Source organism: Cupressus sempervirens, chromosome 7 (genome assembly GCF_028749045.1).
Source record: "Cupressus sempervirens isolate cs-2001-9-10 chromosome 7, ASM2874904v1, whole genome shotgun sequence".
Classification (NCBI taxonomy): domain Eukaryota; kingdom Viridiplantae; phylum Streptophyta; class Pinopsida; order Cupressales; family Cupressaceae; genus Cupressus; species Cupressus sempervirens.
In genome coordinates this window covers 695257272-695284019 of record NC_143124.1, presented here as the reverse complement: position 1 = coordinate 695284019, position 26748 = coordinate 695257272, and the positions used below count along the sequence as shown (strand labels likewise).

Here is a 26748-nt window from a genome sequence, read left to right as displayed (position 1 = left end):
TGAAGATGATAGACATTTATCCAAGTATTTGTAGAATTCTTAACAACATGCTCAATGTCCTTGATCAAAACCAAACAAGTATTAAACTTTAGAGTCAATTTTTCTTCATTTTTCTTTAATGACTCTTTCACCTCAGCATCTAATATGCTCGATAATAACTACCTTAGGGTTTGTGCATATATTTTTTTGATTGTTTGCATAGCAAAATCCCATCTTGGCTTTATCTTTTCTAATAATTCACTGGGGACTTGAGAAGCTATATGATCTAGTGAGTATTTCCACTTACCTATTTTATTCAACACCAGATCTTCAACTTGCTTCTATTCTTCTATTGTCCTAGTCTCATATTTTAATGATTTAAAAAATTTTATCCCTTCTCCTTCTTCCAATTTCTTTAACCTAACATAGAAGGTGGGTGGAGGTCTACTAAATATAATGTCACCTCCTTCCTTGTTAGCTTTCTTTCATGACCTCCTTGTGAAGACTATAGTGGATGAGTTTGTTGGCTTGGTGATGATCACCTTGCCCTTCTTCTTCAAAGGTTCTTCTTTCTCAAATTCTTCCTCATCCTTTGCTTCTTCACTTTTCTCATCCTCACCTTTTCCCTTGGTTAACAAGAGAGGTGCACTTGATTTCATCTTTTCTATCATTCTCTTTCCTTTGTTGATTGCTTGAGGGAGTTTTATTTCAAGTTCAATCCTGGCCTTGGCTTCATCATATGTTCCAAAGTAAGATGCCTTGGGATCAACTAGTTCATTGAAAAGGGCTTTAATGATATCCTTTGTTTCATCAATAATTACCTCATAGCCAACAAGAGGTTTCACCCATGCAATTCTAGGCTTAACTGCCTGGATACACACCTTGTCACTGTTCACCATGAAGCATACATCATCCTTATAATCTTCAACTAACTTCTTTGGAATCCTAAATCTATTGTTCATTTTCTCCTTGAATACATCGAAGTAGTTGTCCATGATGATGCCATAGTTCTCACCCATCTTGGAAATATACTCACTTATTTGGTAGGGAACAGGCACATCTTTTCTCCAAACTACAGTGTCTTTAGAAGGGAAGAACTTTTGTACATAAAAGAATAGGTAGGTTAACAATGAACCAAACTTGCATGGGTTATTCTTTGATGTTCTTATACTTTCCATGTTTTTGTTGAATTGTCTCAACAATAGGTTAGCAAGGTCATATGGCAAGTTGTTCTTAACCAACTTGTCTGTCAAATCCATGGCTTCACATGACACATTTTTTAGTCAGCTTGAACTATATATCTTGTGTGCAATAACATAAATTCCAAATTTTCATTCTGCATCAGCGACACTACTAATTTTCATTCCTCTGTCATCCCATTCAATTAGGGTTTTCTTCTCCAACTCTGCCCAACCTAGGGTTTTTGTCATTTTGGCTTTGGTTAGCATAGGGAGGCCAATTATTTGATGAATCATCTTCTTTGTTATCAGAATTGGTTGTTCTAATCACACCTACCCATTATGCACCTAGTTGAGGATAAACATAATCCATTTGATTTGAAATTCTCGGGGCATATGAGGGATATGTGTCAACCCTTTGGTTTCCAGATGTTAATGTTCAAGTTTTAAGGCTCCATTACACATAACTAACCTAGGGCTTCATCCATTTCTAGAGTACCAATTTCTTGAATAGCACATTTTAAATGAGTACAAATGTCATTAATAAGAAGTACCTTAGGAGGAATTTGGGATTGAGCTCTGCTTGGATCTAGGGTTTTAGCAACCGTAGGAGTCAGTTTGAAATCTGGCACTTTCCATTCAACTCGACAAACCAACATGTCAGATCCTCACTTGACCTTATTGCTGCTAGATACCATGCTTAGTAAATTAAGAGAACTTCAAAAAACTTTTGCTGGAAATTTGCTGAAGTCGCTTTGATTGCACTGAAAGTTTCTCTTCACAATAGCACTTGAAAATTCATAGTAAGAAATGAATTCAATCCCATGCCTTTTGATAAAAAAATTTCCATTAATGCTCAGTATGAAAGTAGATATGTTGACAGTCTATCATCCACTACATGGCATTGAATATTTGATGAAATCTTTACAACTTGGTAACCATAGGTGCCTTTATTACTTCTGACCTTTCTCGCTCGAGTCTATGATGCCACCTTACTCGATAGAGAAGGTAACTCGATAATAACTGACACCAATCTTGCTCATTGATCTCTTTTTATCTTGTATACAAATTTGGATCTTTGACACCTTTCAACTGGAATTGATTTAGATGTCTTCTTTGATAGCCTGGTTCCAGTTCTCCCTTGAGAACTTAATTAGAAATGGTAGAGTCACCCAATTCTTGAGTGACTTGACCATCATTGCTCAGACTAGTATCCTTGGTATACTTAGGAATCTATTGTTGTATCATTTTTTTTCAAATGCTATCAGCCTTTGCCTTCTTTTCATCTTCAATTCTACTAGTATTCATACAATTCTTGGAAAGATGACCAAATTCTGTACAAATGAAACATCTTTTTGTGGTATCTCTTTTCCTCATATGATGTTTAACACAATTCATACCAATGTGTCCAAATTATCCACAGTAATGACATCTACACTAGGTATTGTAGCCCCAACCAAATATTTCTTTCACAATTTGTTCTGCAAGATTCAATTTCTTGGTTTTGCATTCTGACGCCTGGTGTCCATGTTTCTTACATTTATGACAGTTGCCTTCAAATCTTGGTTTCTCTTTGCATTCATTAGCCGTATGACCATGCTAATTATAATTGTAGCATTTTCCATTGAATTTTTCTTTCCCATTGCTCCAACATTTGTTTGATGTATTCATGACCTATCTTACCATAGTGATTGCAAGTAGGTCTTTGATTCTTTTGAGAACCTTGTTTAGAGGATTCACCTTCTTCTTTGTATCCAATTCCTACTTTTCCTTTTTGCCTATAGAGGTTTTTCTCATTCAATTGATTTATGTCTGCTTGAGATTTCATCATTCTCTCATTGATTTGCTTCTCATAGTTTAGATCATTCCTCAATATTTTATTGATTTTTCTTTTAGATTTCAAATCATTTTTTATTCTTTCATTGATTTTCCTTTCAAAATTTAGATCATTCCTCATTCTTTCTTTTTCAAATCTTAGGCTCATGAACTCCTCATTTACATTGGAGAGCTGATCAATAAGATCTTCTTACTGAAGGGAATGGTTCTATATTTCATTGTTCCTTCCATCTATGTCTTCTTTTATCTTGTTTCTCTATTCCAAGACTTCACATAACCTTACTGACTGAATCTCTTTCTCTCTTCTTAGTTTCCTCACTTCTTGTAGAGAATCATTCTTCCTTTGGAAGTTCCTTGATTGCATCATTTGCTTCATCTGAGTTGCTTGAAGGGTGAAAGTCAGCAATTCTTTCTTCAATGTAGAGATGATCATTCATTTGATTTACAAGTTCCTTTCTTCTTTTTAGGGATTGGGAAAGTTGCTCCTTAGCTTTCTTGAGTTGGGTAATGGCCATTTCTAGATCCAACTTTTCAATGTTAATAGCTTTGTCAAGTCTGAATATCTCCATATCCTTGATATTTGCTCAAGTTGTTAAACTTTCTCCTAAGAACCACAAAGCTCTGATACCAATTGTTGCAAATATTCAAGACTATACTAAGTTACTGAGAGGGGAAGGGAGAATCAGTAACTTCTAAAACTTTAACACTTTCAATTCTTAATCCAATAATTCAATTAGCACTTAATTCATCACATCAGATCTAATTGCATGCATGAGAAACTAAAAACATGAAAACATCCATAACACTTTGACACAAAGATTTGGTGACCTAGAAACCTTCCAAATAGAAAGTAAAACTGGGGTGGGGATGATACCCACAAACTTTAGTAATGTTAAGGTTCACATTGATCACTTCTGATGATCTGCCCTATTAGGAGAAATTATGACTGCTAGATCCACCTTGTGAGAGGATTTACAAACATACAATTAAGTACACACTTAGTAAAGAGATTTATGAAAGACTATTAGGTCTACCTTGTTAAAGGATTTTGACTAGTTCTCCTATTAGGATGAAGCAATAATAGATCTTTGATTTGTAACTAGATTTGCTAAAAGAGATTTCTTTGTGTACTGATCACCTTTCTGTGATGGATATGTCTCTACTGCTTCTTATGCTATTATGGCCTTTACAATTTGCTCTTTTTCTATTGCATTCATAACTTGAACTTTCACATCCAAATTCACATTACTAATGATACATATATATGGTACAATATATTACATATATATATATATATATACCAATCCAAATTTCATAATAACAAAGTCAACCATGATACAAGTTAACATAAATATTACAAAGTCGGCCCACATGTAGACACTTGGGTTTTGAAGACTGGTGCAGTGAGGTTCTAATACTCAACATCCACTATCAATGCTTGGCATTGTCATGCACTTAGTAGACATAGGAACTTGGTCCATACTAATCACTTTCAAGTAGTCTTGAACTCAGTGTGCACTAGTGACTCGGTAGATATTGTGCAACTTAGCAAACACTAAATCACTTGGTTAGCATAGAGTAGCTCAGTTAACACTGACTTTGCATCACATGAACTAAAAACTTGAAAGACATTGCAATTCTTAGTAACCACGAATAAATTGGGCATATACTAAAATGCACAATTTAAACTACTAGACTTTACACTAACTGAATCTGCCTAGTAAACACTAAGATTTGTCCAAAGGACTCGGTAGAAACTGTAATACTTGGTAGCTATACACAATCTGAATAAGTGTGTGTCACTAATAAAAAACTTGACTAATATGTCAACAAGATATCTCTCAAGAGGTCACCTTTGTTCTTTCCACTCTTACTAGTGGCCTACTAGTTGTTGTCTCTAAGCCCACATCAGTCTTCAACAATCTACATGTTTTCTTTTTGGGTTTTTTCCATCCCTTGTCATCCACACTAGAGAATAGGGTAGTAGAATGCATTATATTTGGTCATAGAAAGATAAAGAAACCATCATGGTACCCTATAGGCAGGGACAATCTAATCATTGGGTGGAAAACAAGGGATGACTCTATGTGTTCACCAACCTAGTATGTGGAGTGGGGAAGGAATTAGGATCATCTAGAACCCTGAAAGTCACAAAGTTGAGCTCACCACCTTCCACCTTGAAAGCCTTAGTCTTGTCCCTTAGGGGATCTAAGGCCAAATAATCATCCCTTGTATCGAAAGGAATCTTCCCCTCTTCAATACAACCATTGGTATCATATGTATTCTCAAGCTTCTCAGAAGAAGAAACTAGCTTTTCAATATTCTCTACAAAAGGGTAGCCATCTAGAGAATTGACCTAACTCCCCCAAAGGAGATTTAGGGGCCACTTTAGAGGATCACCATAGGTTTCTCTTTTTAGGATCACTCACAACATCTGAGTAACTCTTCCCTTTCTTTTTCTCATCCTCGTGATTAATGGGTTTTCATTCAGTAATGACATTCCATTACCATACTTCTTACACTTCCAACAATATAAATCTACATTTTCATAGATAAGATCTTGTGTCTAAGTTCCCCATTTAAATTTTAAAGAAATATTATTGGGGAGGGGTTTATTTATAGCCACGTTAACACTAAATTTGGAAAATCCATGTCAAGATTAGTAAAGGGTTATAGCATCCACCTTAATTAAGTGCCTAAAGGAATCACCAATCCATCTAAAAATATTTTCATCCCAATATTCTAAGGGAAGATGAGGAGTTCTAATCCATATTGAGGTCATTCTATTGAGATTCACAATGGGGTCAAAACCAGGCTTCCATTTGACCAAAATCAAAGTATGTTTTCCATAACTCTATGTTTCAAGGACCACCAAAACATGGATCTAGTCCTCATCCACTACAAATTTCAACAAGAAGAGGGCACCCACCATAGAAGACACCTCTACCAAACCTTTGGGTTTCCATTTTGTTGACACCCATCTCCCAACAATATCAATGGTTGGTCTAATCAATTTAAAAAAATTCCACTGAGCTCAGAGATAAACCCCAAGAAATATTTTCAACCACAAAATCCAGCAAAAGGATCTTTGGTCTATTATTCTCATACATAACCTTTGCTAGATCCCTGATTGGGGAACCAAAATCAGGATGTCCCATTAGCACATCTTTCCAATCTAGTTTTGGGATTTCAACATGCTCAGTCTTTGCTAGGCTTTCATTGGGACAAGAACTGTGAAGGAATGAAAGGTTATCTAGTACTCTAGTGACAACCTCAGAAGTCAATCATTTGTCAAGGTTAGAGTAGTCCCTAGAGACATGGGGCCCCATATGAAGAGATAACAAGAAAAAGAATTGTTTCAATTAGTAGGGGAGAATTCATCCAAGATAGAGTCCACCATGAGTGGAGGTCAAACCAGGGTTGTAGAAGTTATAAAGAAATATGTTGTTTCTAAATTGTGTCAAACCCTTGTTATTTTATTGTTAAAGTGAATGTAATTGTAATATTCAAATTTTCTAAAATTATCTAACCATGTTGAATGTCTTCAATATAATTTAAATATATTTTTCCTTTTGATTATAAATTACTATGGTAACTGACCATTAAAATTGTTCTTTAATAAAACCTTTGAACAAATTGATGTATTCTCTAATAAATAATTTATCTATAATCTCCAACTGAAACAATAAAAAAATGTTTACCATGCAATCCAATGAACAATAAGCCTTTCCGGAGCATGAATGAGAGGAAACCTTTGAATAGATTGATATATTTTGTAATAAAAAATTATTCTATAATATCCAACTAAAACAATAAAAAATATTTAGCATGTAATTCAATTAGCAATGAGCCTTTGAGAAACATGAATAAGAGGCTTGTACTTAGGTTTAGGAAAATAAACAATGTAATAAATATTGAATCCACGATAATAATAATAATAATAAACAAGGTAACAAAGGCTCGTATTTGGCTTACAAAAACTCAACTCTAAGTCAAAACTAAATAATGCTTGAAACCTTAAGTCACAATGAAATGGATTTGGGTGACCAAATACTCATTATCATACTAGAGTAGAGGGTGTACTTTTCTATATCATTCCAAAATAGAGGGTATAAACTAATAGAATCTTAACACAAAATTAGTATCATTTGCAAAACTCTATACTAGGGGTTGGGAAAACTTCACACTTATAAATGTTGATCCCAAACACCATGTTTTAATATAACGTCAGATAAGGATTTAATGCAACTATGGTTAATGAAAATTATTAATAAATAGCATCATTACTTGAAAACTCACAAAGGATAATGAAAATAAAAAACCTACTACCAAATGTCATTCCTCTTCAAAATTTTCAGATAAACCTAAATGTAACTGATAGCCATTATATATATTATAGTTCCAAAAAAATTTGTTTTCAAATAGGAGATTAAAAAAAACTATTGTTTATTTAATCATGAGCTCAAATATTCAACCACAAGCTCTATAATGTTTGACATTGAACTATTTTGTACCCTAGCTTGAGGCCTTTTCGAGTTGAGTACAACTATTTAATCAAAATGTTAGCCCAACTAATATTGTAATTGATAGTGGGATAATGTTAGGTGATGATTCTATGAATATAAATAAAAGAGTCATATCAATTTTTATATTATAATTGATGTGTTACCATTTGCTAGAGCTGATCCAATAGCTAATTATGTCTAGGAGGAGAACAAATGTGCATGTCAAAATCTTAGTTGGCTAGACATTGTGCTAACTCACGAAAGTACCTTATCATTATATTGATGAAAAGGATTTGAAGGAAGTATGATGAATTCAAAGTTGATATGTAAGGTATTTAATGGGTACCTGAATGAGATGCACAATGATTATGTAATATTGGTTTGATTTTTTTGCAATCATGTATTGCTGAGAAGTATTAAAGATCATAAGCTTAACTAATTCACAGGGTTAATGAAGGGATATTGTATTCATCGAGTGACTAAATTATTGCCTGAGTTTTTGGTAAAGAAGGAAAAATATAGTGTTGCCTAAGTGAGTCAATAATAATTGAGTTATTTGTTTCCCAAGTAAATTTATTTTTTACCAAGTGACAACTAGATGAACAAGTTTGGAAAATTGGAATCTAAGGACAACTTTTGATGGAAGTTTGGAAAGTTTGAGAAGGTTTAAAGTGGGAGTCAAAGCTTTTTTCAAGATCTATAATGGAGAAAATTCAAGAAGGATATAATGAAGGAAATTGAATGAAAATAAGGATGGACACAAAGTTCTGTATAAATTTATATTTTCTATGTGTCATTGTATGAAGGAATTTAGTTGTAATCATAAGATTGACGATTCAAACTAACCGAAAAAATATGGAAGGATCTGGAAGCATTGAGAAATCTATTTAAGGAGGAGAACAAGATAGTTTATGTTGCTAAGTTGATCTCATGTTGCTAGCTAGAATATGAATGTGCTAAAGTGTTAAATTTGTAGTGAATGTGAATTGTTGAAGTTGTTGAAGGAGAAGATCTAAGTGTTGAGCCAAGTAAACTGAGTAGATCAAAGAGAGGACAAGAAGAAAATTTTGTGAAAGACAAAATCAGCCAAGTCAGTAAAAGACAAAGAAGGAACAAAAATAAAGATCTAAAAAAGAAAAGGTAGTTGATGTGAACTTAACAGATCACTTTATATTGTTATGTTTAACCATTATAGCAGAAAAATCTTGGAATTATCGAGTGGAACTAGCAATTTTTTGAAATCTTGTATGGTAACATTGATTAGTTGTGTTTGTAAGTCCTTTAAATTAGACCACTCTTTTTAGTCAAGGACAGGGAGTGATAAGGTATAGATGATATTTTGGTGAAATCCTCTAACAAGTTCACTTTAACAAAGTGTATGTAATTTTTAACAAGGTAGTCTCCTAATAGAGATCACTTTAGAAGAGTGAAATTTTGGATTGTTGGTCTTAGGTGGTTTTTCTCTTAACAGGGTTTCCACTTTAAAAATCTTGATGTCAATTTTGTGTGAATGTTATTTGAGTTACAAGTTGATTTACATGTTTTTACAATTTACTGCAACTCAATAATAACAAAGATATCATTGGGTAATAACTAGAAATTTGTTGACATCTAGTAATGCAAGGAATAATTTGACAACAATTTGGAAAGAAGTGGATGTATGAGTTAAGTATTAAGTTTGTTGTGTCTATCGAGTGATTGGATGTATTGAAGTTATTGTTGTTGATGTTCATAATGCTTTGATGGTGTTATAATGTTTGAAGGGATTGTGAGATAACTGGACATTTTACTTATTCACCCCCCCCCCCTGCCCCCCCCCCCCCCAAATTATCTAACACAAAATGATGTGTTTCAAATTGAATCTCTAAGGATAACCATTTTATTTTGTTCATAAAGGCCCCCTTTTCAAAACATTGATAACAAAGACATTACTTATGCTTAGTGAAATAATATTTAAAACACAATGTTCTCTTTAATCCCTTAATATGACTAAAAGTTATCAGTCTTTCATCACCATAAAGATGGGATTTAATCCTTCTCTTTTTTCTAAGTTATTTTAAATGGCCATATTTTTAGAAACATGTTCATTTAACTATTATTGGGTATGCATATTATTTTGCACCTTGATAATAATATTCAAACTATTGCATATCTACCTAATAAACACATTCATTTTGAAACCAAATTTATATCATGTGCAAATTGGAATGTTGTCAAAATGAATCATCGTATAAAATTCTATAATACCAATTATGTGAAAATGATGAAATCACAAATGAAACAAAAAATAATGAGAAATTTGACCACCTAACTATCTTGAGTTTGGCATAGATTCCAACACATGCCTAAGGGGTCAATAGGAACATAAGTTAAAAGAAGATAAACATAACATGTAAGAGGAAGGAATGCGAGGAGAATTCAAGTTGAGAGGGGACAGTAAAATATGTAATAAACCAGAAGAATTAATTTAAAACTAATTACCTATATTATCTCATGATAAATAAATTATTCCAACAAAAAAATGTGAAGCTTCTCACTAGCTATGTAAGAAAGCTAGATTATAGTGGTGTTTAAAAATTGATTGTACTTATATTAATAGAAAGAAATTCATATTTACATATGCATCATTACCAATAATATTTTTATTATAATTAATATCCATAGATTTTTCATAGTCTCCTATTTGTTTGAATGGATGTGGACCTCAACAATTCTAACATTTGTACTCTATTTATCTTATTTTTTCAAAAAAAAAAATACTTTAATGATAATTATTTAAGATAAAATTTAGGGAGATTTATAAGAATAAGGGTTTTTTTTCTTAATGTAACTTCTTAAATGTCAATCTAATAGGTTATGGAAGTTATCCAAAATGATAAGTAATTTCTCAAAAGGGTGTCTGAACAATAATGGTATAGTTGATGATATGTGAATATTCTTTAAATGAAAATGAAATGATGTAAAAGTGAATGCCCAAATATTGAGTTATACTAGAATGGATTTATGATAGTTTGTCAATATATTAAAGAGTATGAATAGACCCATTTACACTTGAAGTTAACATTGGTCATCTAGGGTGTGAGAGTTCAAAGCCACGTAGCACTTTTAAAAAGGATATAGGAGACATTGGGTTCTTCAATTTCAATAACTAAAAATTATTAAGCATGTTATAATTTTTACATGATGTAATCTAATGGAATATTATGACTTAAATTGTAACTATGATGCAACTATTTTTTTCCAAATAAAAAAGTTAACATGGAATCTTTTTAGCAATGCCACATATTTTTATTTAAAAATGTTTTTTTTGATGAAAAGATGATCAATTTTGTGTTTTAGTGTGAATAACAACATATTTGATTGAAATATAGAAAATAATAAATAAATGGTAATTAAAGCAATAGCCTACAACACAACGGTAACTTGTGAGCCTCTCATGTGGGAGGTCTTGGGTTTGAATTCACTTAACACATAAAAATAATTAATTACAACAAATAACAATAATTAATATAGGCTTCAATCATTTACCAATCATGGACAAGTTTTTGTACATGTACAATTTAGCTACAAGGAAATAATTACTATTTGTATTTGAAAAATTACATCTAAATAGAAATTCTTAAATTCCTTATGCAAACAATCTAGATTGAAGTGTTGACTATAAACTAACTTTAAATGTGAATTAGAGAAAACTTGAGTTATATTTTCAAATTTTAATTGATGTATATATTTCAAATGATCATCTTGTTAATACTATCCTAATGGAATTATAAATATGCCTTGGACCCATAAAATTCTTTCCTTCTCATGTAGAGTGTTCTATGCTAATGGGCTCTTTAGTTTGAATTTCTCATGTCATTGCCAAGTGTGGAGGGTGAAGCTACCTAGTCAAAAGGTGTCTTTCCTAAAAGATTGATGAGAGAATATTTTTACTCTAAGGATAGTGGTTCTCTTGAATCATATTCTATAGCATAACTTTTTGTGGTCATGTGACCTCATTCACTATGTTAATTACACTATGGCTAGCATCTAGTCATTTACAAATCCCATTGATCTAGAATTTTCCTTTATAGTTTGGGATGTGGTTGCTTCTAGAGTGTGTAATATCTTACTTTCACATGGTAGTGATCCCCCTAGTCTTGCAATCTAGAAAAAACATCTAATTGTTGTAGTTAGACAGTCTTATTGTGATCGAGTGTTGTCTTTAGTTGAGAAAATTAAAGGTTTTTCAAAAAAGGGAGAGAATTTTGTCCCAAAAAACATTAAGCCCCATGGTTGTTTGAAGGGTATGTGGATAGCTAGAACAAGGACTCACAATATTTAGATATTATCCTACTATATAAAGATTCAAGGTCCCTTCTTGACCAGAAATAACTTGAGTTGCATTCATTTTGTTGGTGATCAACTATCTCACACCCAATTGTTTTACTTTGTTTATCCTATATGACATAAAATTCATTATTTTTACAATTAAATTAATTTAATAAGACCATGTCAAAAAAACCAACATTCTACTCTAATAAAATACAATAATAATGTTTCCCTATACTTATAAATAAATAATATAATTCATTTGGTGTTAAAAAATTAAAATCAAGATTAAGTGGTACATATCTTATTATATACATATATATCTATATATTTTTTATTGATTTTTTTAATTAGAAGTTAATATGTTAAACATGTACATTAATGTTTCAAACATTTCAATAGATATGTAGCATATAAATAAATTTTAAATTTTGTATACACTAAAATATATACCCTTTGGGATATTACATTATGCATGTAACTATTTTATTCTAAATAAAAAAGACATCCTCTCAGCATGGAATCTTTTTAGTATTGCAACATATTTTTATTATTTTAAAATAAAAATAAAAAATTGATGACAAGATGATCAATTTTCTATTTTATTGTGAATAAAAAACATATTTGATTGAAATATAGAAAATAATAAATAAATAGTAATTAAGCTATTAATATTTTTTAAATTATAATTTTAGATATATAAAATTATAACCATAGATTTTTTTATTTTTTTTTATAGAAGTGGGATTATGAAACTTCAATCTTTTCAAATTGGAAAAAAAAAATCTCAAAGTGTTTGTACATTAGTTTTAGTTGGACAAGTTTTTGTACATGTATAATTTAGCTATAAGGAAAAAATTAGTTTTGTATTTGAAAAAAAAAAATTTACTTCTAAATAGACATGCTTAAATTCCTTGTTAAAGTTTATTTGACTCTAAACTAAATTTAAATATGAATTAGAGAAAACTTGAGTTATATTTCCAAATTTTAATTGATGTATATTTTCAAATGATCATCTTGTTGGCACTATCCTAATGAAATTATAAATAGGCCTTAGACCCATAAAATTCTTTCCTTCTCATGTAGAGTATTCTATGCTAATGGGTTCTTCAGTTTGAATTTCACATGTCATTGCCAAATGTAGAAGGTGAAGCTACCTAGTCAAAAAGTGTCTTTCCTAAAAGATTAATGGGAGAATATTCTTAGTCTAAGGATAGTGGTTCTCTTGAATCATATGTTATAGCATAATTTTTGTGGTTATGTGGTCTCATTCACTATTTTAATTACACAATAGCTAGCATGCTTTCATTGACAACACCCATTCATCTAGATTTTTCCTCTATAGGTTTGGGTGTGGTTGCTCCTAGACTGTGTAATTTCTTAGTTTCACATGGTAGTGATCCCCCTAGTCTTACAATCTAGAAAAAAAATCTAATTGTTGTAGTTAGATAGTCTGAATGTGATTGGGTGTTGTCTTCAGTTGAGAAAATTATATGTATTTCAAGAAATGGAGAGAATTTTGTCGCAAAAAAAACTTTAAGTCCGATATTTGTTTGAAGGATATGTGGATAGCTAGATCAAGGACTCACAACATTTAGATATTATCCTACTATATAAAGATTCAAGGTCCCTTCATGACCTAAATAACTTCACTTGCATTTTTTTTTGTTGATGATCAACTATCTCATACCCAATTGTTTTACTTTTTCATATCCTATATGACATATGATTCATTATTTTTACAATTAAATAAAGTTAATAAGACCATGTCAAAAACCCAGCATTCTACCCTAATAAAATACAATAATAATGGATCCCTATACTTATAAATAAATAATATAATTCATTTGGTGTTAAAATATCAAAATCAAGATTAAGTGAGACATCTCTTATTATGTATGTATATATGTATTTTTTTTTAATTAATTTGTGTAATTAGAAGTAAAAATTTAGTACATGGATTAATGTCTCAAACATTTCAATAAATAAATATGTAGCATATAAATAAATTTTAAACTTTTTATGCACTAAAATGTATACCCTTTGGGATATTACGTTATGCATGTAACTCTTTTATTCTAAATAAAAAAGACATCCTCTCAACATGGAATCTTTTTAGTAGTGCAACATAATTTTATTTTTAAAAAGAATTTATTAGGACAAGATGATCAATTTTTTGTTTTATTGTGAATAACAAACATATTTGATTGAAATATAGAAAATAATAAATAAATAGTAATTAAAATTTTAAAATTTTAAAATGTTAATTGTATTAATTGTGTGTGTGTGTGTGTGTGTGTGTCTATATATATATATATATATATATATATATATATATATATATATATATATATATATATATATATATATAATCTTAGATTTTAATTATCTTACTTATAGAAGTAGGATTATGAAACTTCAATCTTCTCAAATTGGTAAAAAAAAATCTCAACCTATTTGTACATTAGTTTTAGTTGGACAAGTTTTTTTACATGTACAATTTAGCTATAAGGAAAAAATTAGTTTTGTATTTGAAAAAAATATTTACTTCTAAATAGAAATGCTTAAATCCCTTATGCTGATAATCTAGATTGAAGTGTTGACTGTACATTAAATTTAAATATGAATTAGAAAAAATTTAAGTTAGATTTTCAAATTTTAATCGATTTATATTTTTCAAATGATCATCTTGTGGATACTATCCTAATGGAATTATAAATAAGTATTTGACCCATAAAAGTCTTTCCTTCTCATGTAGAGTGTTCTATGCTAATGGGAACTTTAGTTTGAATTTCTCATGTCATTGCCAAATGTGGAAGGTGAAGCTACCTAGTCCAAACGTGTCTTTCCTAAAAGCGTGATGGGAGAATATTTTTACTCTAAGGATAGTGTTTCTCTTGAATCATATATTATAGCATAACTGTTTGTGGTTATGTGATCACATTCACTATGTTAATTACACTATAGCTAGCATGCTTTCATTGACAACTCTCTTTCATCAAGACTTTTTTGTATAGATTTGGGTGTGATTGCTCATGGAGTGTGAAATGTCTTAGTTTCACATGGTAATGATCCCCCTAGTCTTATAATTTAGAAAAAAATATCTAATTGTTGTAGTTAGACATTTTCCATGTTCAATTGGAAAAACAAAAGATATTTCAAGAAAGGAAGAGAAATATGTTCCTGGTTGTTCTAAGAGTATGTGGATAGCTAGATGAAAGGCTCTCATCATTTAGATAGTAGATATTATCTTGGTTGGAAAGATTTGAGGTCCCTCCCTGACCTAAATAACTTGACTTACAATTATTTTATTGATGATCAACAATTTCATATTTAATTATTTTACTTAGTCATATCCTATATCTCATAAGACTCACTATTTTTACAATTGAAATTAATTTTATAAGACCATGTCAAAAATCCAACATTCTACCCTAATAAAAAAACAATAATAATGTTTCCCTATAGTCATAAGTAATCAATAAAATACCACAAACCTTCCCCCAAACGAGAATGTCGTCAAGACATATCTGGATCTTTTCGATGGTAAACTCTCCTGTCCTAACAATTTGTACCCCTCCTTCAAAGGTCAACTTTTATGCAGATTTCTGTTATTTTGGCCATGTCAAATGTACAGTTGGTGGTAGGATAAGGGGGAAGAAAGCCCAAGTTCACACCAATTAATGCAATGAAGGTTACTTTGTAAAAAGTAAATTCCCTTTCAAGCTCATGTGGTTGGAGTAAATAAACCGACCATGAAAGAGGATCACGGAATTTAACCTGGCATTTCATTCACGTAGATTGAGAGAGAAAGATGAAAGGGCAGGTGGGCACCGCTGGGGTGACGTGAAGATGAGGTTGCATGATGTTATGAAGGAAATAAATAAAGCTGTAGAGAATTCTCCTTCAACGTGAACCCATTGCACTGTTGACGTACTCCCTCCGAATTTTTATTGACAAGTTTCAATCCACTGTCAGAAGGAAAAGAAATTCAAATGATTTAAAGTCACGTAACCCTAAACTACATATAGTTTATATGACTCAGAAGAAATGAAGATTTGTTATTAGACCAAGTCAACTTGAGGAGCACCTATTGTCTCTCCACACAAGTCTTGGGTATAACATTTTTCTGTGAGACAGAATCTTTCTACAGCTTCTCTTTCCTTTCTTTCAATAAATCTGATTTTTTCTCTTCTGCAATCTTTAATATTGTGCTGTAAAGACAATTTGGGCATCAATCCATGTGGCTTAATCTGGGAGTGCGTGTAGCATGTAAACAATTTCAAATCCCAGAAAAAATGGCATGCTTTCCTTGTTTCTGAAGGACAAGAATATGGTTTTTGGCTGAGAATTTTGATAGGTTTTTTTCTAGTGGGAGTGAAAATTCTGGTCACGCTTTCATCTGGGTTTTCTCTCCTTTTCTTTTTCTCCATCTAGATACCCAGTTTTACAATTTCAATCCCGATCAGTCCTTTGAATTTTAGTATAGAATATGGTATGACTCTTTTTCTGTGCTAATCATGAGCCCAATGGATTGCAAGGGAAGCATAACACAATGTCTTCGCTAGAATAAAATATTTTTTGAGATGGGATTTAATGCTGAATTTATATCATGAAGTTTCATTTACTCCATAGCAATGAAGTTTTGTTTACTCCATAGCAATAAGTGTAGAACTGGTGGATTAAATATATAAACTACCAAAAACTCCACAGCTTGCACCTCAGATGGAGATTTCTCTAAAGAAGCCTGATATAATTGAAGAGGAGGGAGAAATGGGGGAAAATAGAGAGGTGGAGGAAGAGCAAAGTTGTAGTAGTAATGGACCCATGTCATGGAATACTGGCTTTAACTCACGCAAAAGGTCTGCCTCAAGTGGAGATGAACCTAAAGATCATTTTGTTAATGGTGACTCTAATAGACAAGGCATGCAAAGGAGCTCCAGCACTGGCACTGTTGAGGGAAGAGTAAGACAGTATGTTCGTTCCAAAATGCCTCGCCTTCGTTGGACTCCAGATCTGCATCATTCTTTTATGCATGCTGTTGAGCGCCTCGGTGGCCAAGCCAGTAAGTTCATTTCTCAGAGCTATCAGATTTCTACAATTTATAATTTGTAGGAATGCGGTGTCATTTTATTTAATTAGATTGTATGAACAAATTTTTTCATCGAATCATATTATGTGTTTTATCTTTTGTTATTATGAATTCTCTTCTATTCTGACAATAGATCACATAATATAATTCGAAACATTGATGAAAAAACAGTTCATACAATCTAACACTGCAGTTAATTTGTCTTCTGCTGGTATGTATAATCATGAATGGGATTTCTGTTGCAATGAATTTTGTGTGGGAATGATTTTAACCACAGAAAGAAAATTAGGCAGGATCCTTGGAATACATTTCCCTTCTGATATAATTACACTTTCAGGAGCAACACCCAAACTTGTGCTACAGCTAATGGACGTGAAGGGATTGACTATTGCCCACGTTAAGAGCCATCTGCAGGTATTGTTTCTACATGTGTGACCGTACGTATTTGTATATCTTCTAATTGAGGATTCGGTTGCAGCAATTTTTTGTACATGGAGGTAATTTTATTTCTGTTTGTGCAGATGTACAGAAGCATGAAGAATGATGAGAATTGTGAAGGTAAATGACTTCAAATTGCCAATTATTAAAGTCTAAAATGAGGAGCATGCTGTGAAAGAAATTCTTATCAATTATTTGGCCACATTCTTTGATGAGATCCATCATCAAAATGATCAAACAAGAGAAGTGAATTATATAAAACTATCATCTGTCATCAGAACGAGCAAACAAGAAAAGTGAATTAAGAATCTTTGATAAAACCCAAGATTAACAAATCTAAGAGTTCAAACATTTCATTTATCATTTCTAATGCTGTGTTGCTGTTCTTTCGGATCAGGACCATCTCCAATCTGATTCAATGAAAAACAATATACTTCTGATTCTCCATATTTCTTCGCAAGAGTTTATAGTTATAGGCTATGAACTAAAATACCCCTCTTTGCAGTGGAATAACTTTCTTTTTAGGGTTATGACTAGCAATATCAATGATCTACCCTCATTTTTAGAAACCCTTGTCTTTTTTCACTTAAACCTTTGTTGGCTTTCGACTTGTGCAGAAATAGGGCAGACACAGAGGTTCATGGAGCGAGGACAAGAGCATATTACAGACTGTTTCTCGCTTTCTAGAACAATTAATCAAGCAAGCATACAGCGGTATGGAAATGAGAGATTTTCGGTGGGCGAAAATTATGAATCTTCCCATTATTTCAACCTTCTGCATCCACCCACTTTACAGCGGTTTGATCCAAGTCCCTCAAACAGGTACGCAGTAGATTATCCTATGCTTATTATATCTATGGTTAATATAGATCCTAATATAGTTTTACAATTAATTTGGTAGGCATGTATATTAGGGTTAAAAAATTTAGAAAGGACAATAAAGACTATAATGTCATGTGTACACACTGCAGACATAACCAGATTCCTTGGGAGAGGCGTCAGGATTGGCTTTTGAGGTCATACACAAATCACTTCACACATCATGATAATTCAAGACATTTGTATGAATGGAGTAATATGAAACGCCTGGATTGGAGTAGTAGGAAGGAACATCTGTTTGATGTTACTAAGCCACAGCTCTCAGTTACTCAAGATCTTAAAGCTTCTTCACTACAATGGGGTACGAGGCATGAGGAAACAGAAGCTAAGAGAATGCGAGAAACACCTAGAGGAGATTGTTTTATGCCTAGTCTGAAAGGCCATGCTATAAATAGTAGAAGTAAAGAACAAATTGAGGTTGATTCTTTTCACAGGAATAGAAGTTGTCAGACTCCCACTGTTGATTTAGCTCACATAGGCCTTGCTAGAATGCCTATTACTTCGGTTACGGGTACCAACAAAAATACAAATAGAACCTTTGTCCAAGCGCCAGGTACAACCAAAGTACAGCCTCAAACTGCTTTGGAACAGGAGCAGCCATGTTTGAAACTTCAGGTACCTCAAGAAATCAATCAGATTGCATAGCTCAGTTTAATTTTTTTTTGGTATTGAAATGGTTGGAGAGAAAATTTATGTAGGCTGATTCTTGCTATTTTTAGATTCAATTGACAATAGTTTACATCGATGCTTTAATTACATTTCTAACTTTCTAACTTTCCTTTTCACTGAATGGGGTGGAATAGTCAATCTTATGGATCATACTTCTTCTCTTACTCTCTATTATTCTAAGATTAGATTACTGATCACTTTTCTTCTTTTCTACCTCTTTAATATTTGAAGGATGGATATATCAGATAACACTCTATGGTAATTTTTTTCACCTCTAATCTTTCATTATCTTTATCATCTTGAGAATGGGTTACTAAATGTAAACATCAACACTTCAGATTATATTCCATGATCATATTTTTCTACTCTAGCTCTTTATTATCCTAAAGATAGTAACAAAGTGTGCTTATCAATGTGTTGGATCACACTCCACAATCACATTTATTCTCCTCTAGCTTTCTACTACAGTAAAAATGGATTGTGGAGGTGAACATCAACATTTAAGATCGTACTCCAAGATCAAATTTCTTCTTCTCTACAAAATGTTGTCACAAAAGTTTTGATTCACACTTCATAACTTATTTTTCTTTCTCTCGAGCTCTATTCAATGATTAGGATAGATTATATAGTGTGAAAATCAATGTTTGAAACCATACTTCATTATCACATTTTTTTTTCTTCTTGTCCTGTATTATATTAATGGTAGATCACAAAGTATGATCAGAAATATCAAGAAACAATTCTACAGATTTTAATACAGAATAATACACAAAAACACAGTTTAATACAAAATAATAATGAAAAATATTACAGATTTTGAAAACTTCAGTATCATTAAACTGTGTAGACACGGAGCAGGCTATTAAAGAGTGTGAACATCAATATTTAAGGTCACATTCCATGGAGTGTGAACATCATTGTTTAAGGTCACATTCTATGACAACATTTCTTATTTTCTAGGGAATGTTAAGATTCTATTCTATGAATGTATTTCTTCAACTCAAGCTCTCCTTTATGATTGGAATAGATTATAGAATGTGAAAATCAACATTTTATATCATACTTTAATATCACATTTTCTGTTATTTTTATTATAGACCACGAATTATGATAAAAACATCAATGAAAAATTCTAACACAATTCGATGCAAAATAACAATGAGCAATGTTATAGATATGGAAACTCCGATATCATTAAGTTATGTAGACAGCCAGCAGCTTATTATACTCATTGGATGATTTAAGAACAATAAATGCGTATGTTTCATGCACTCTTAAATTTTTTTCTTAACTTTGCAGCTACAGCGAGGGCAGGAGCCACAGCAATTGAAAGAAGTAAGAATTCCGGGACTTGCAGATGAACTACATAATGATCAAGCTATTCTTAAAAGCAAATTGAGAGAATCTCATACGGAAGAGGAAGTAGACAGCAGCTTGAACCTTTCATTGTTCTCGAAATATGCTTTGAAGGAAGCACCCAAGTTTCTGAGAAAAGAAGAATATCGAAATGAGTTGAAACAAGGTTTGAAACGTCAGCCGGCAGATGACCTTCCTGTGTTAGATCTGACCATGTCGCTACGCCCATTGCAGTAAGCAGTGAGTAAGTCACAAGTGAAGAGTGTTTTTTCCTTTCTTCTTTTTGATGCATTCCATAATCATTTTGCACTTAAAGTTTTCTCGTGCCAAAATGTTTTTATGGATGGCTAACTGAATAGCTTCTTATATCCTCGGTAAAATCATGATGACATAGGTATATAGTCAGGCAAGCAGTCTTCTCTGCACCATTCATACAGAAACTGCTCGTGTTACTATATGACTTAGGATTGATTTTACTAAATATTTTACATTTTATATTGAAAGCAATGTATTTTTATAAACTTGAGGATTCAAGCCACGTGGTATAGAAATAGGTCAACTTTAACAGACCGTTTTCTTGGCTCTAGAAAATGTGATTTCATCTATCTTACAAGTATTGCCATTAACTCTTTTGTTGACATATATCTGTAATGTTAGAAACCATTATATCTTCTTACAATAAAACGATTTTTTAAAACATACAGCACACTTTTCTTATTATGACGAAATTGAATCAACTCCCTGTAAGAGTTATTGGAGCCACTTCAGGCAATTCTAAGAATAACACGTCTTTGTGATATACATGAACCTCGAGAAATACTATCAGAAATGTAGAGAAACGTTGTAGGTTTTATATTTTTTGGAAATAGACTGAGTTCCAGTGAGATAATTAAGCTGAATTGGGTTATGAACTGAACTGAATCGAAGCTCATCCCGAAATCTAGTAACTTTTGAATGATAATGCCTCTAAACACTGCCTTCAAAACAGACATCTTTACGTTAATGGTGGGCGGTACCGATTTTTTTGTACATGCTAAGCTCTCTTTATATATTCACTGCATATACTTGCAATGGTGTGATCACGTTTATCAATTAGGTAAATAGCACGTTGAGATGTTTTATTACAGTTTTTCTACATTAAAAATTTGTTAGTGCAGATGATGAAGATTGCAGCATTCGATCCAAATGCTTCAGATTTGTGTTTTACTCCTGGCTCATTAAGGAATCTATCAGAGTTAATTCGTAAATTTAGTTTTAGTACTGGTTTATAATCCAAGTGAGTCAAATGTTTATGACTAATTTTGTATGACAATCTCTGATGTTTCTAAACGTCCAGAAAGGGCAGAAAGGGCAGTTGGATGGTAGTATAATATACATTTTTTATAAAGACATATATGTTGCTATTTGAAACCTTATGGTTACAATTCTAGCTCCAATTATTTGGCAGTTTTATTTTCAAGAAAGAATTAATTTGTTCAAGATGCGACTAAAATAATTGATTTGAAGAACTATTAGTGGAGAAGCATTCTTCTTCTCCCTTACTTAAACTTTAGTATCCAAGAATGCAAGATTACATATTGGAAGGAATTTTCTAAAAATTGTCTAAGTCCTTATAACCTTCAATGTTTAAAAATTGTGCAAATTATTAGATTATATCTTTTATATAGGGGAAAAGATTGAATACTTGTGTGTGCTCTAATGGATATAATAGAAAATTATGATTTAATAGTCATGTTGATTGTTTTAATATCCAGAATTGTTGATTAAATAGCTATCATTGTTTTTTATTAAGGTTAAAACAAGTTTTGTAGAGGGACCTAAAACCCCAATTATTTTACAAAAAGTAAAAGAGCATTATGTCCTTAAACAAAACAGTTTTAAAAACCAATAGGCAGAACCATTGTTGTTTCCAACTACACCTAGCTTAAGCCAACACCGAAAAACAACAAATAGACACAAACAAAAATCCTACCAAGAGCAGCTAGGACCAAAATAGAACACAACAAGAAAAGGCAACCTAGGCCAAATCTTGAACTTTTTCCTTCAGCTCATGTTGAATATCTTTTAACTACTTTGTAACCTTTTTGATGTCAAGTTGATCAATCTAAGCCTCCCTCTTCTATTTCTTTTTTGTATTGGAGCAAGTTTGTTTCCCTAGTCCAGCTTCTTCCTCATCCATATCAAGTTCCTCTAGGTCCAGCACCAGTTTGACCTCCTTGCCCCGATCAGTGACATTCAAGACCTTGTTCAACCAATCCATTGAAGATTCCAGCAATCCCTCACATTTAGAGAGCACCTCCTTAGTGCACTTTTCTATTTTGTTCTTTTTCTTTTTCAACTCTTCAATAGCCTCCTGATCCCTTGTTGCTCTATAACACTTTCCTTATGCCCTTTATCAGACTCCATCTCATTGATTCTCCCTTCAAGAGCCTTGCATTTCAAGTTTAGTACTTTGATAGAATGGAAGGTCCATTTTTCCATCCTAAGGGAATACAATGATATGGCTTTGGCATTTTTCAACACCCCATGTGGAGGATCAACAACTAGGTCTTTGATGTCATCTTCAATTAGTTTTACATTGAACTCATCATTTTACACAATTTTGAGCATTGGGATTCTTGCCTTCCTCATTTCTTTCTTTTCCTAGTAATCTTGATCCATTTTCTCTGAAAGGCCTTTGTTACCATTTCTTTCAACATCATAAAGTGAATGTACACATCATGGTCAAGGGAGTCATCATAATCTACCAACCTGATGGCTTCTCTCAACTCTTCCTCATCCTCATTGGTCTTCTAAGACTCTTTACCATTTTTCTTGTCGGTAGGGGTAGCCAGGATACTCATCATTCCTTGGTAGTTTTGGGTTTCTTTACCTTTGTAAGCCAAGGAAACAATTTCATTTTGAGTGGAAACTAGAAAAGACAGAGACTCCATGGCACCACCAAACATTATTTCTAAAGATTCATAATTTTCTTCCTCCTCGGAAATGTCCGTTTCCATTTCCACTTTCCCTTGACCCTCATTTACCTCTTGCTTCTCTTCATAGTCACTATTAGCCTCATTATCCGACACCAGTTCCTGATTAATCTTAGGTTATTTCCTTTCGTTGGAACCAGAGGTTTCAATCCCTAAACCACCTGAAATTCTCTTACCCTTCCCCATTTTCTCCCTCATTTTTGTCTTTTAAAGATGTTTCTCTTCAATTTTCTTTGGGATTAGATCAAAAATAATTTTTTTCACATGCGTATGAATCAATCTCATCAAACCCTCATGTATATTTGGTTTATTAGCCTGTTCTCCCTTAAAGCATTAATACTTAAAGATAACAAAGAGAGTAGATAAATGGGGAAACATGCCTTTTTATTATATCTAAAATGGTTTAATAACACATAAGTATGGGCCATGTCATATCTCCCATGTAACGGTATACACTCCATCACCATAGTTAACATACAATGCCATAACAGTTTAACGGAGGATGTCACAAAAATACCTCCCTCCCCTTTAATAAGTTGACTGTCTATTTCCTTGGGGAATTTATTAATAGCTAATTCATAGTACATAAGATCCCAAAAGAAAAGCTTATCTTTACCATTGAGCCTAGTAATTTCAGCCATTACTACAATGTCAAGCTTCAACTTTCTCCCTCAAATAGCTGTCATTGTTAGTTCAACATGCAATTGTTGATTTAATTCAATAGTTGTGACTTTAAATTAGTTATTAATGACATGATGACTATCCATAATTGAATGAAATATTGTATCCCTTATTTTTAAAAGAAACGAATCATATGATGTCAAATCAACTACACAATTATGGTTTCCATTTTCCATGACCCTTGAGCTCACTTTTGTGGGGATCATTTTCATGGGACTTGCACTTAGTCATCCTGAATCATAGCATGTGTTTCTATAATACTAAAGAATCTCCCTATTTTCAAAAAATATTGGCACAAAATTATTTTATTATTACCCCCTTCTTATACCCACCCAATACTCCTCACACCCATTTTCCTATATAAACCCCCTTATTTAGACAATATGTTGCACCTTTTTTATGTGTTTTAAATCCCCAATATGAAATATGAATGCACGTGATATAATATTTTCTTTTTTTTGATTTTTTTGATTAAGTAAAAACAAGTTTTGAAAGGACCCAAAACTTTGTACAAAGGGACAAGAAAAATATAACAATGAAGGATCTTAATACAATTATGGAACACCACTCGGCAAACTAGAGGGACACACCAAAGTTCTCAAAAAGAGGGCTAACTACCTAGAAAGCCAAAGACCATCAAGATTTACATTTTGGTCCAATCTTTTGAGAATGTAAAGACATATCAAACACAGGTTTGGAGGATTTGAATTTTTTTCCTTTAACTGATGTCCATCCATCCTCCACCTTCTCAGCAGCCATCTGCCAATCCAAAGAACCAGGGCAAACCACAAGACTATCCTTAGGGGGGAAAGCGGTAGCACCACTATTAACCCCCAAAACCCTTGCAGAAGAAAAATGGGCCTCTATACCCACAACAACTAATGTCCTTTTTTTAATTTTTTGGGAGACCTTGTAAAAAGGTATTCTCATGTGGCATCATATTTGATAATGTAACCATGAAACCTTAATTATAAGTAGGGGACATGCCAAGTAAGCTACTTAAATAAATAGGAGCATTTTAAAACTTTCATACAAGATTTTAGAAGCAATTTTGGGTGCTCGAATCCAAGATCCTCTTCTCTATTAATCTTATACATATATTTTCTTTAAATATATAGCTATATATGACTCAATTACGATTTGATCAAGCATAACAATAAGTCCTTGAGACAACTAAACTAGAATTTAGTTCAAAAGGATAATGTCTCTATTAGATATTTGAAAAAATTCAAGTGTCAATTGTATAATTTAAGAGTCAATATCAAATAGAGAAACACATGTGTATTGAATGTGGATTCTATTAATTCAAATCTAGTATGTCTTAATGACTATTTTCATATTTTTCTTTAAAATTATGAGTCCTCAAAAATAATATTGTATGAAATAAAGTTGTGAATAAAAATAATAATAACATCATTTCATTGAAATTAAGAAAGGGGTAGGTTAACTTTTTATTGTTCCTGACTATTAGTTATTTTTTTAGCATGTATAACTGGGTCAACCCCCTTTTCAAAAACATCACTTGATTGAAAAATAATAATAATAATAAGTCAAAATGTTATTCTCTTACTCTATCAAGTCCAAAGATAATTAGTAAATTGTCATATAGTAAAATAATAATAAATAATTATAATCCATTTCTAGAAATAATTTTATTTAAAAAAATTCTAAATAATCATAATAAATTTTATATACATACATACATTGTAATTTCTTTGGAATGTATATAATTTAATTTTTTAATAGTGTATGATCTACCTAATCAAACATAAATAAATAAATTCTACATTTATTTTCTATACTATTTTGACTAATATCTATTATATGTTTCTAAAAATTAATTAGTTGACTTATTAAAAAAAATTTAAAACATATATTATTTTAAATTTGTTGATAAATGAATAGTATTCAAAATATTTAGATATATCTTTTAATTAGATTATATTTGCATTCAATATAGATTTCACAATATTCACAATTGTTTTGTTTATAAAGTTATTGCATAAATTAAAATCTATATAAAATTATATATTATAAAAATAAGGTATATTTTATTTTTTATAGAATAGATTTTAAATAACTTTGATGTTGAGAAAAAATATATTTAATCATATATAATTTTTTTAACTTGTGTTTAGTTGTTGACATGTATATTATATTGAACTTCATAGAAAATATTTAAGAATATTAAATCTTTTTTTTATGTTGATTATACCATATTATTATGTCTATAATATTTTTAAGTTTAATCCATCTCATTATTATTGACTACTTTCCTATTTAAATGCATAACTATAATATTGAGTAATGTAAGTAAGATGTATGGTATTTCCTCAAGTGATATTTAATTTCTGCATTTTTTAGATGTTGTAGTTTATTATATTGAGGTGGAACACTAGATTTGGTATTATGAATTATCTTATTTCAGATTGTTAGATAATCATTAAATTCTATTTATTGCTTATTTATTTTTGGATCTTCAAAATGGAAATAATCAGTTTCCTCTCATGGATAATATGACAAGTTATGCCAACCTTTATGTGTGGTCTAGTGTTTTGTGTGATATTTTATGTTTCGGATTATTTTAATGGAGAAAGCTCATTCCCTCAAGATCCATTGACAGATAGAAGCTCTGTGGTACCCTGGATCTATATATTCATTGTAAATCCAGATTAAAAAAATTCATTGTATATATTTATTATGGATAGGTGATTTCACCTAATCAATGATGATTTTGTAAATAGGGGTATACCCCTTTATTTGTATGTAATTTTTCAGATGAAAGTCCCGAGCAAGACTGGAGGTTTTCTTCCCCGTTCTTTCCTACCAGTGCTCGTTTGAATGAAGGA

The 26748-nt window shown here is 31.7% G+C and overlaps 1 protein-coding gene across 1 annotated transcript; it reads left to right on the top strand.

Moving 5' to 3' along the window:
• The first annotated feature begins 18361 nt into the window (after positions 1–18361).
• LOC149549117 (uncharacterized) lies at positions 18362–20620 on the top strand. Its single transcript, XM_089794865.1, has 2 exons — positions 18362–18833; positions 20187–20620. Exons 1-2 carry the CDS (start codon positions 18417–18419, stop codon positions 20478–20480), a joined length of 711 nt encoding a protein of 236 aa, XP_089650991.1. The 5' UTR covers positions 18362–18416; the 3' UTR covers positions 20481–20620.
• Positions 20621–26748: the final 6128 nt, after the last annotated feature.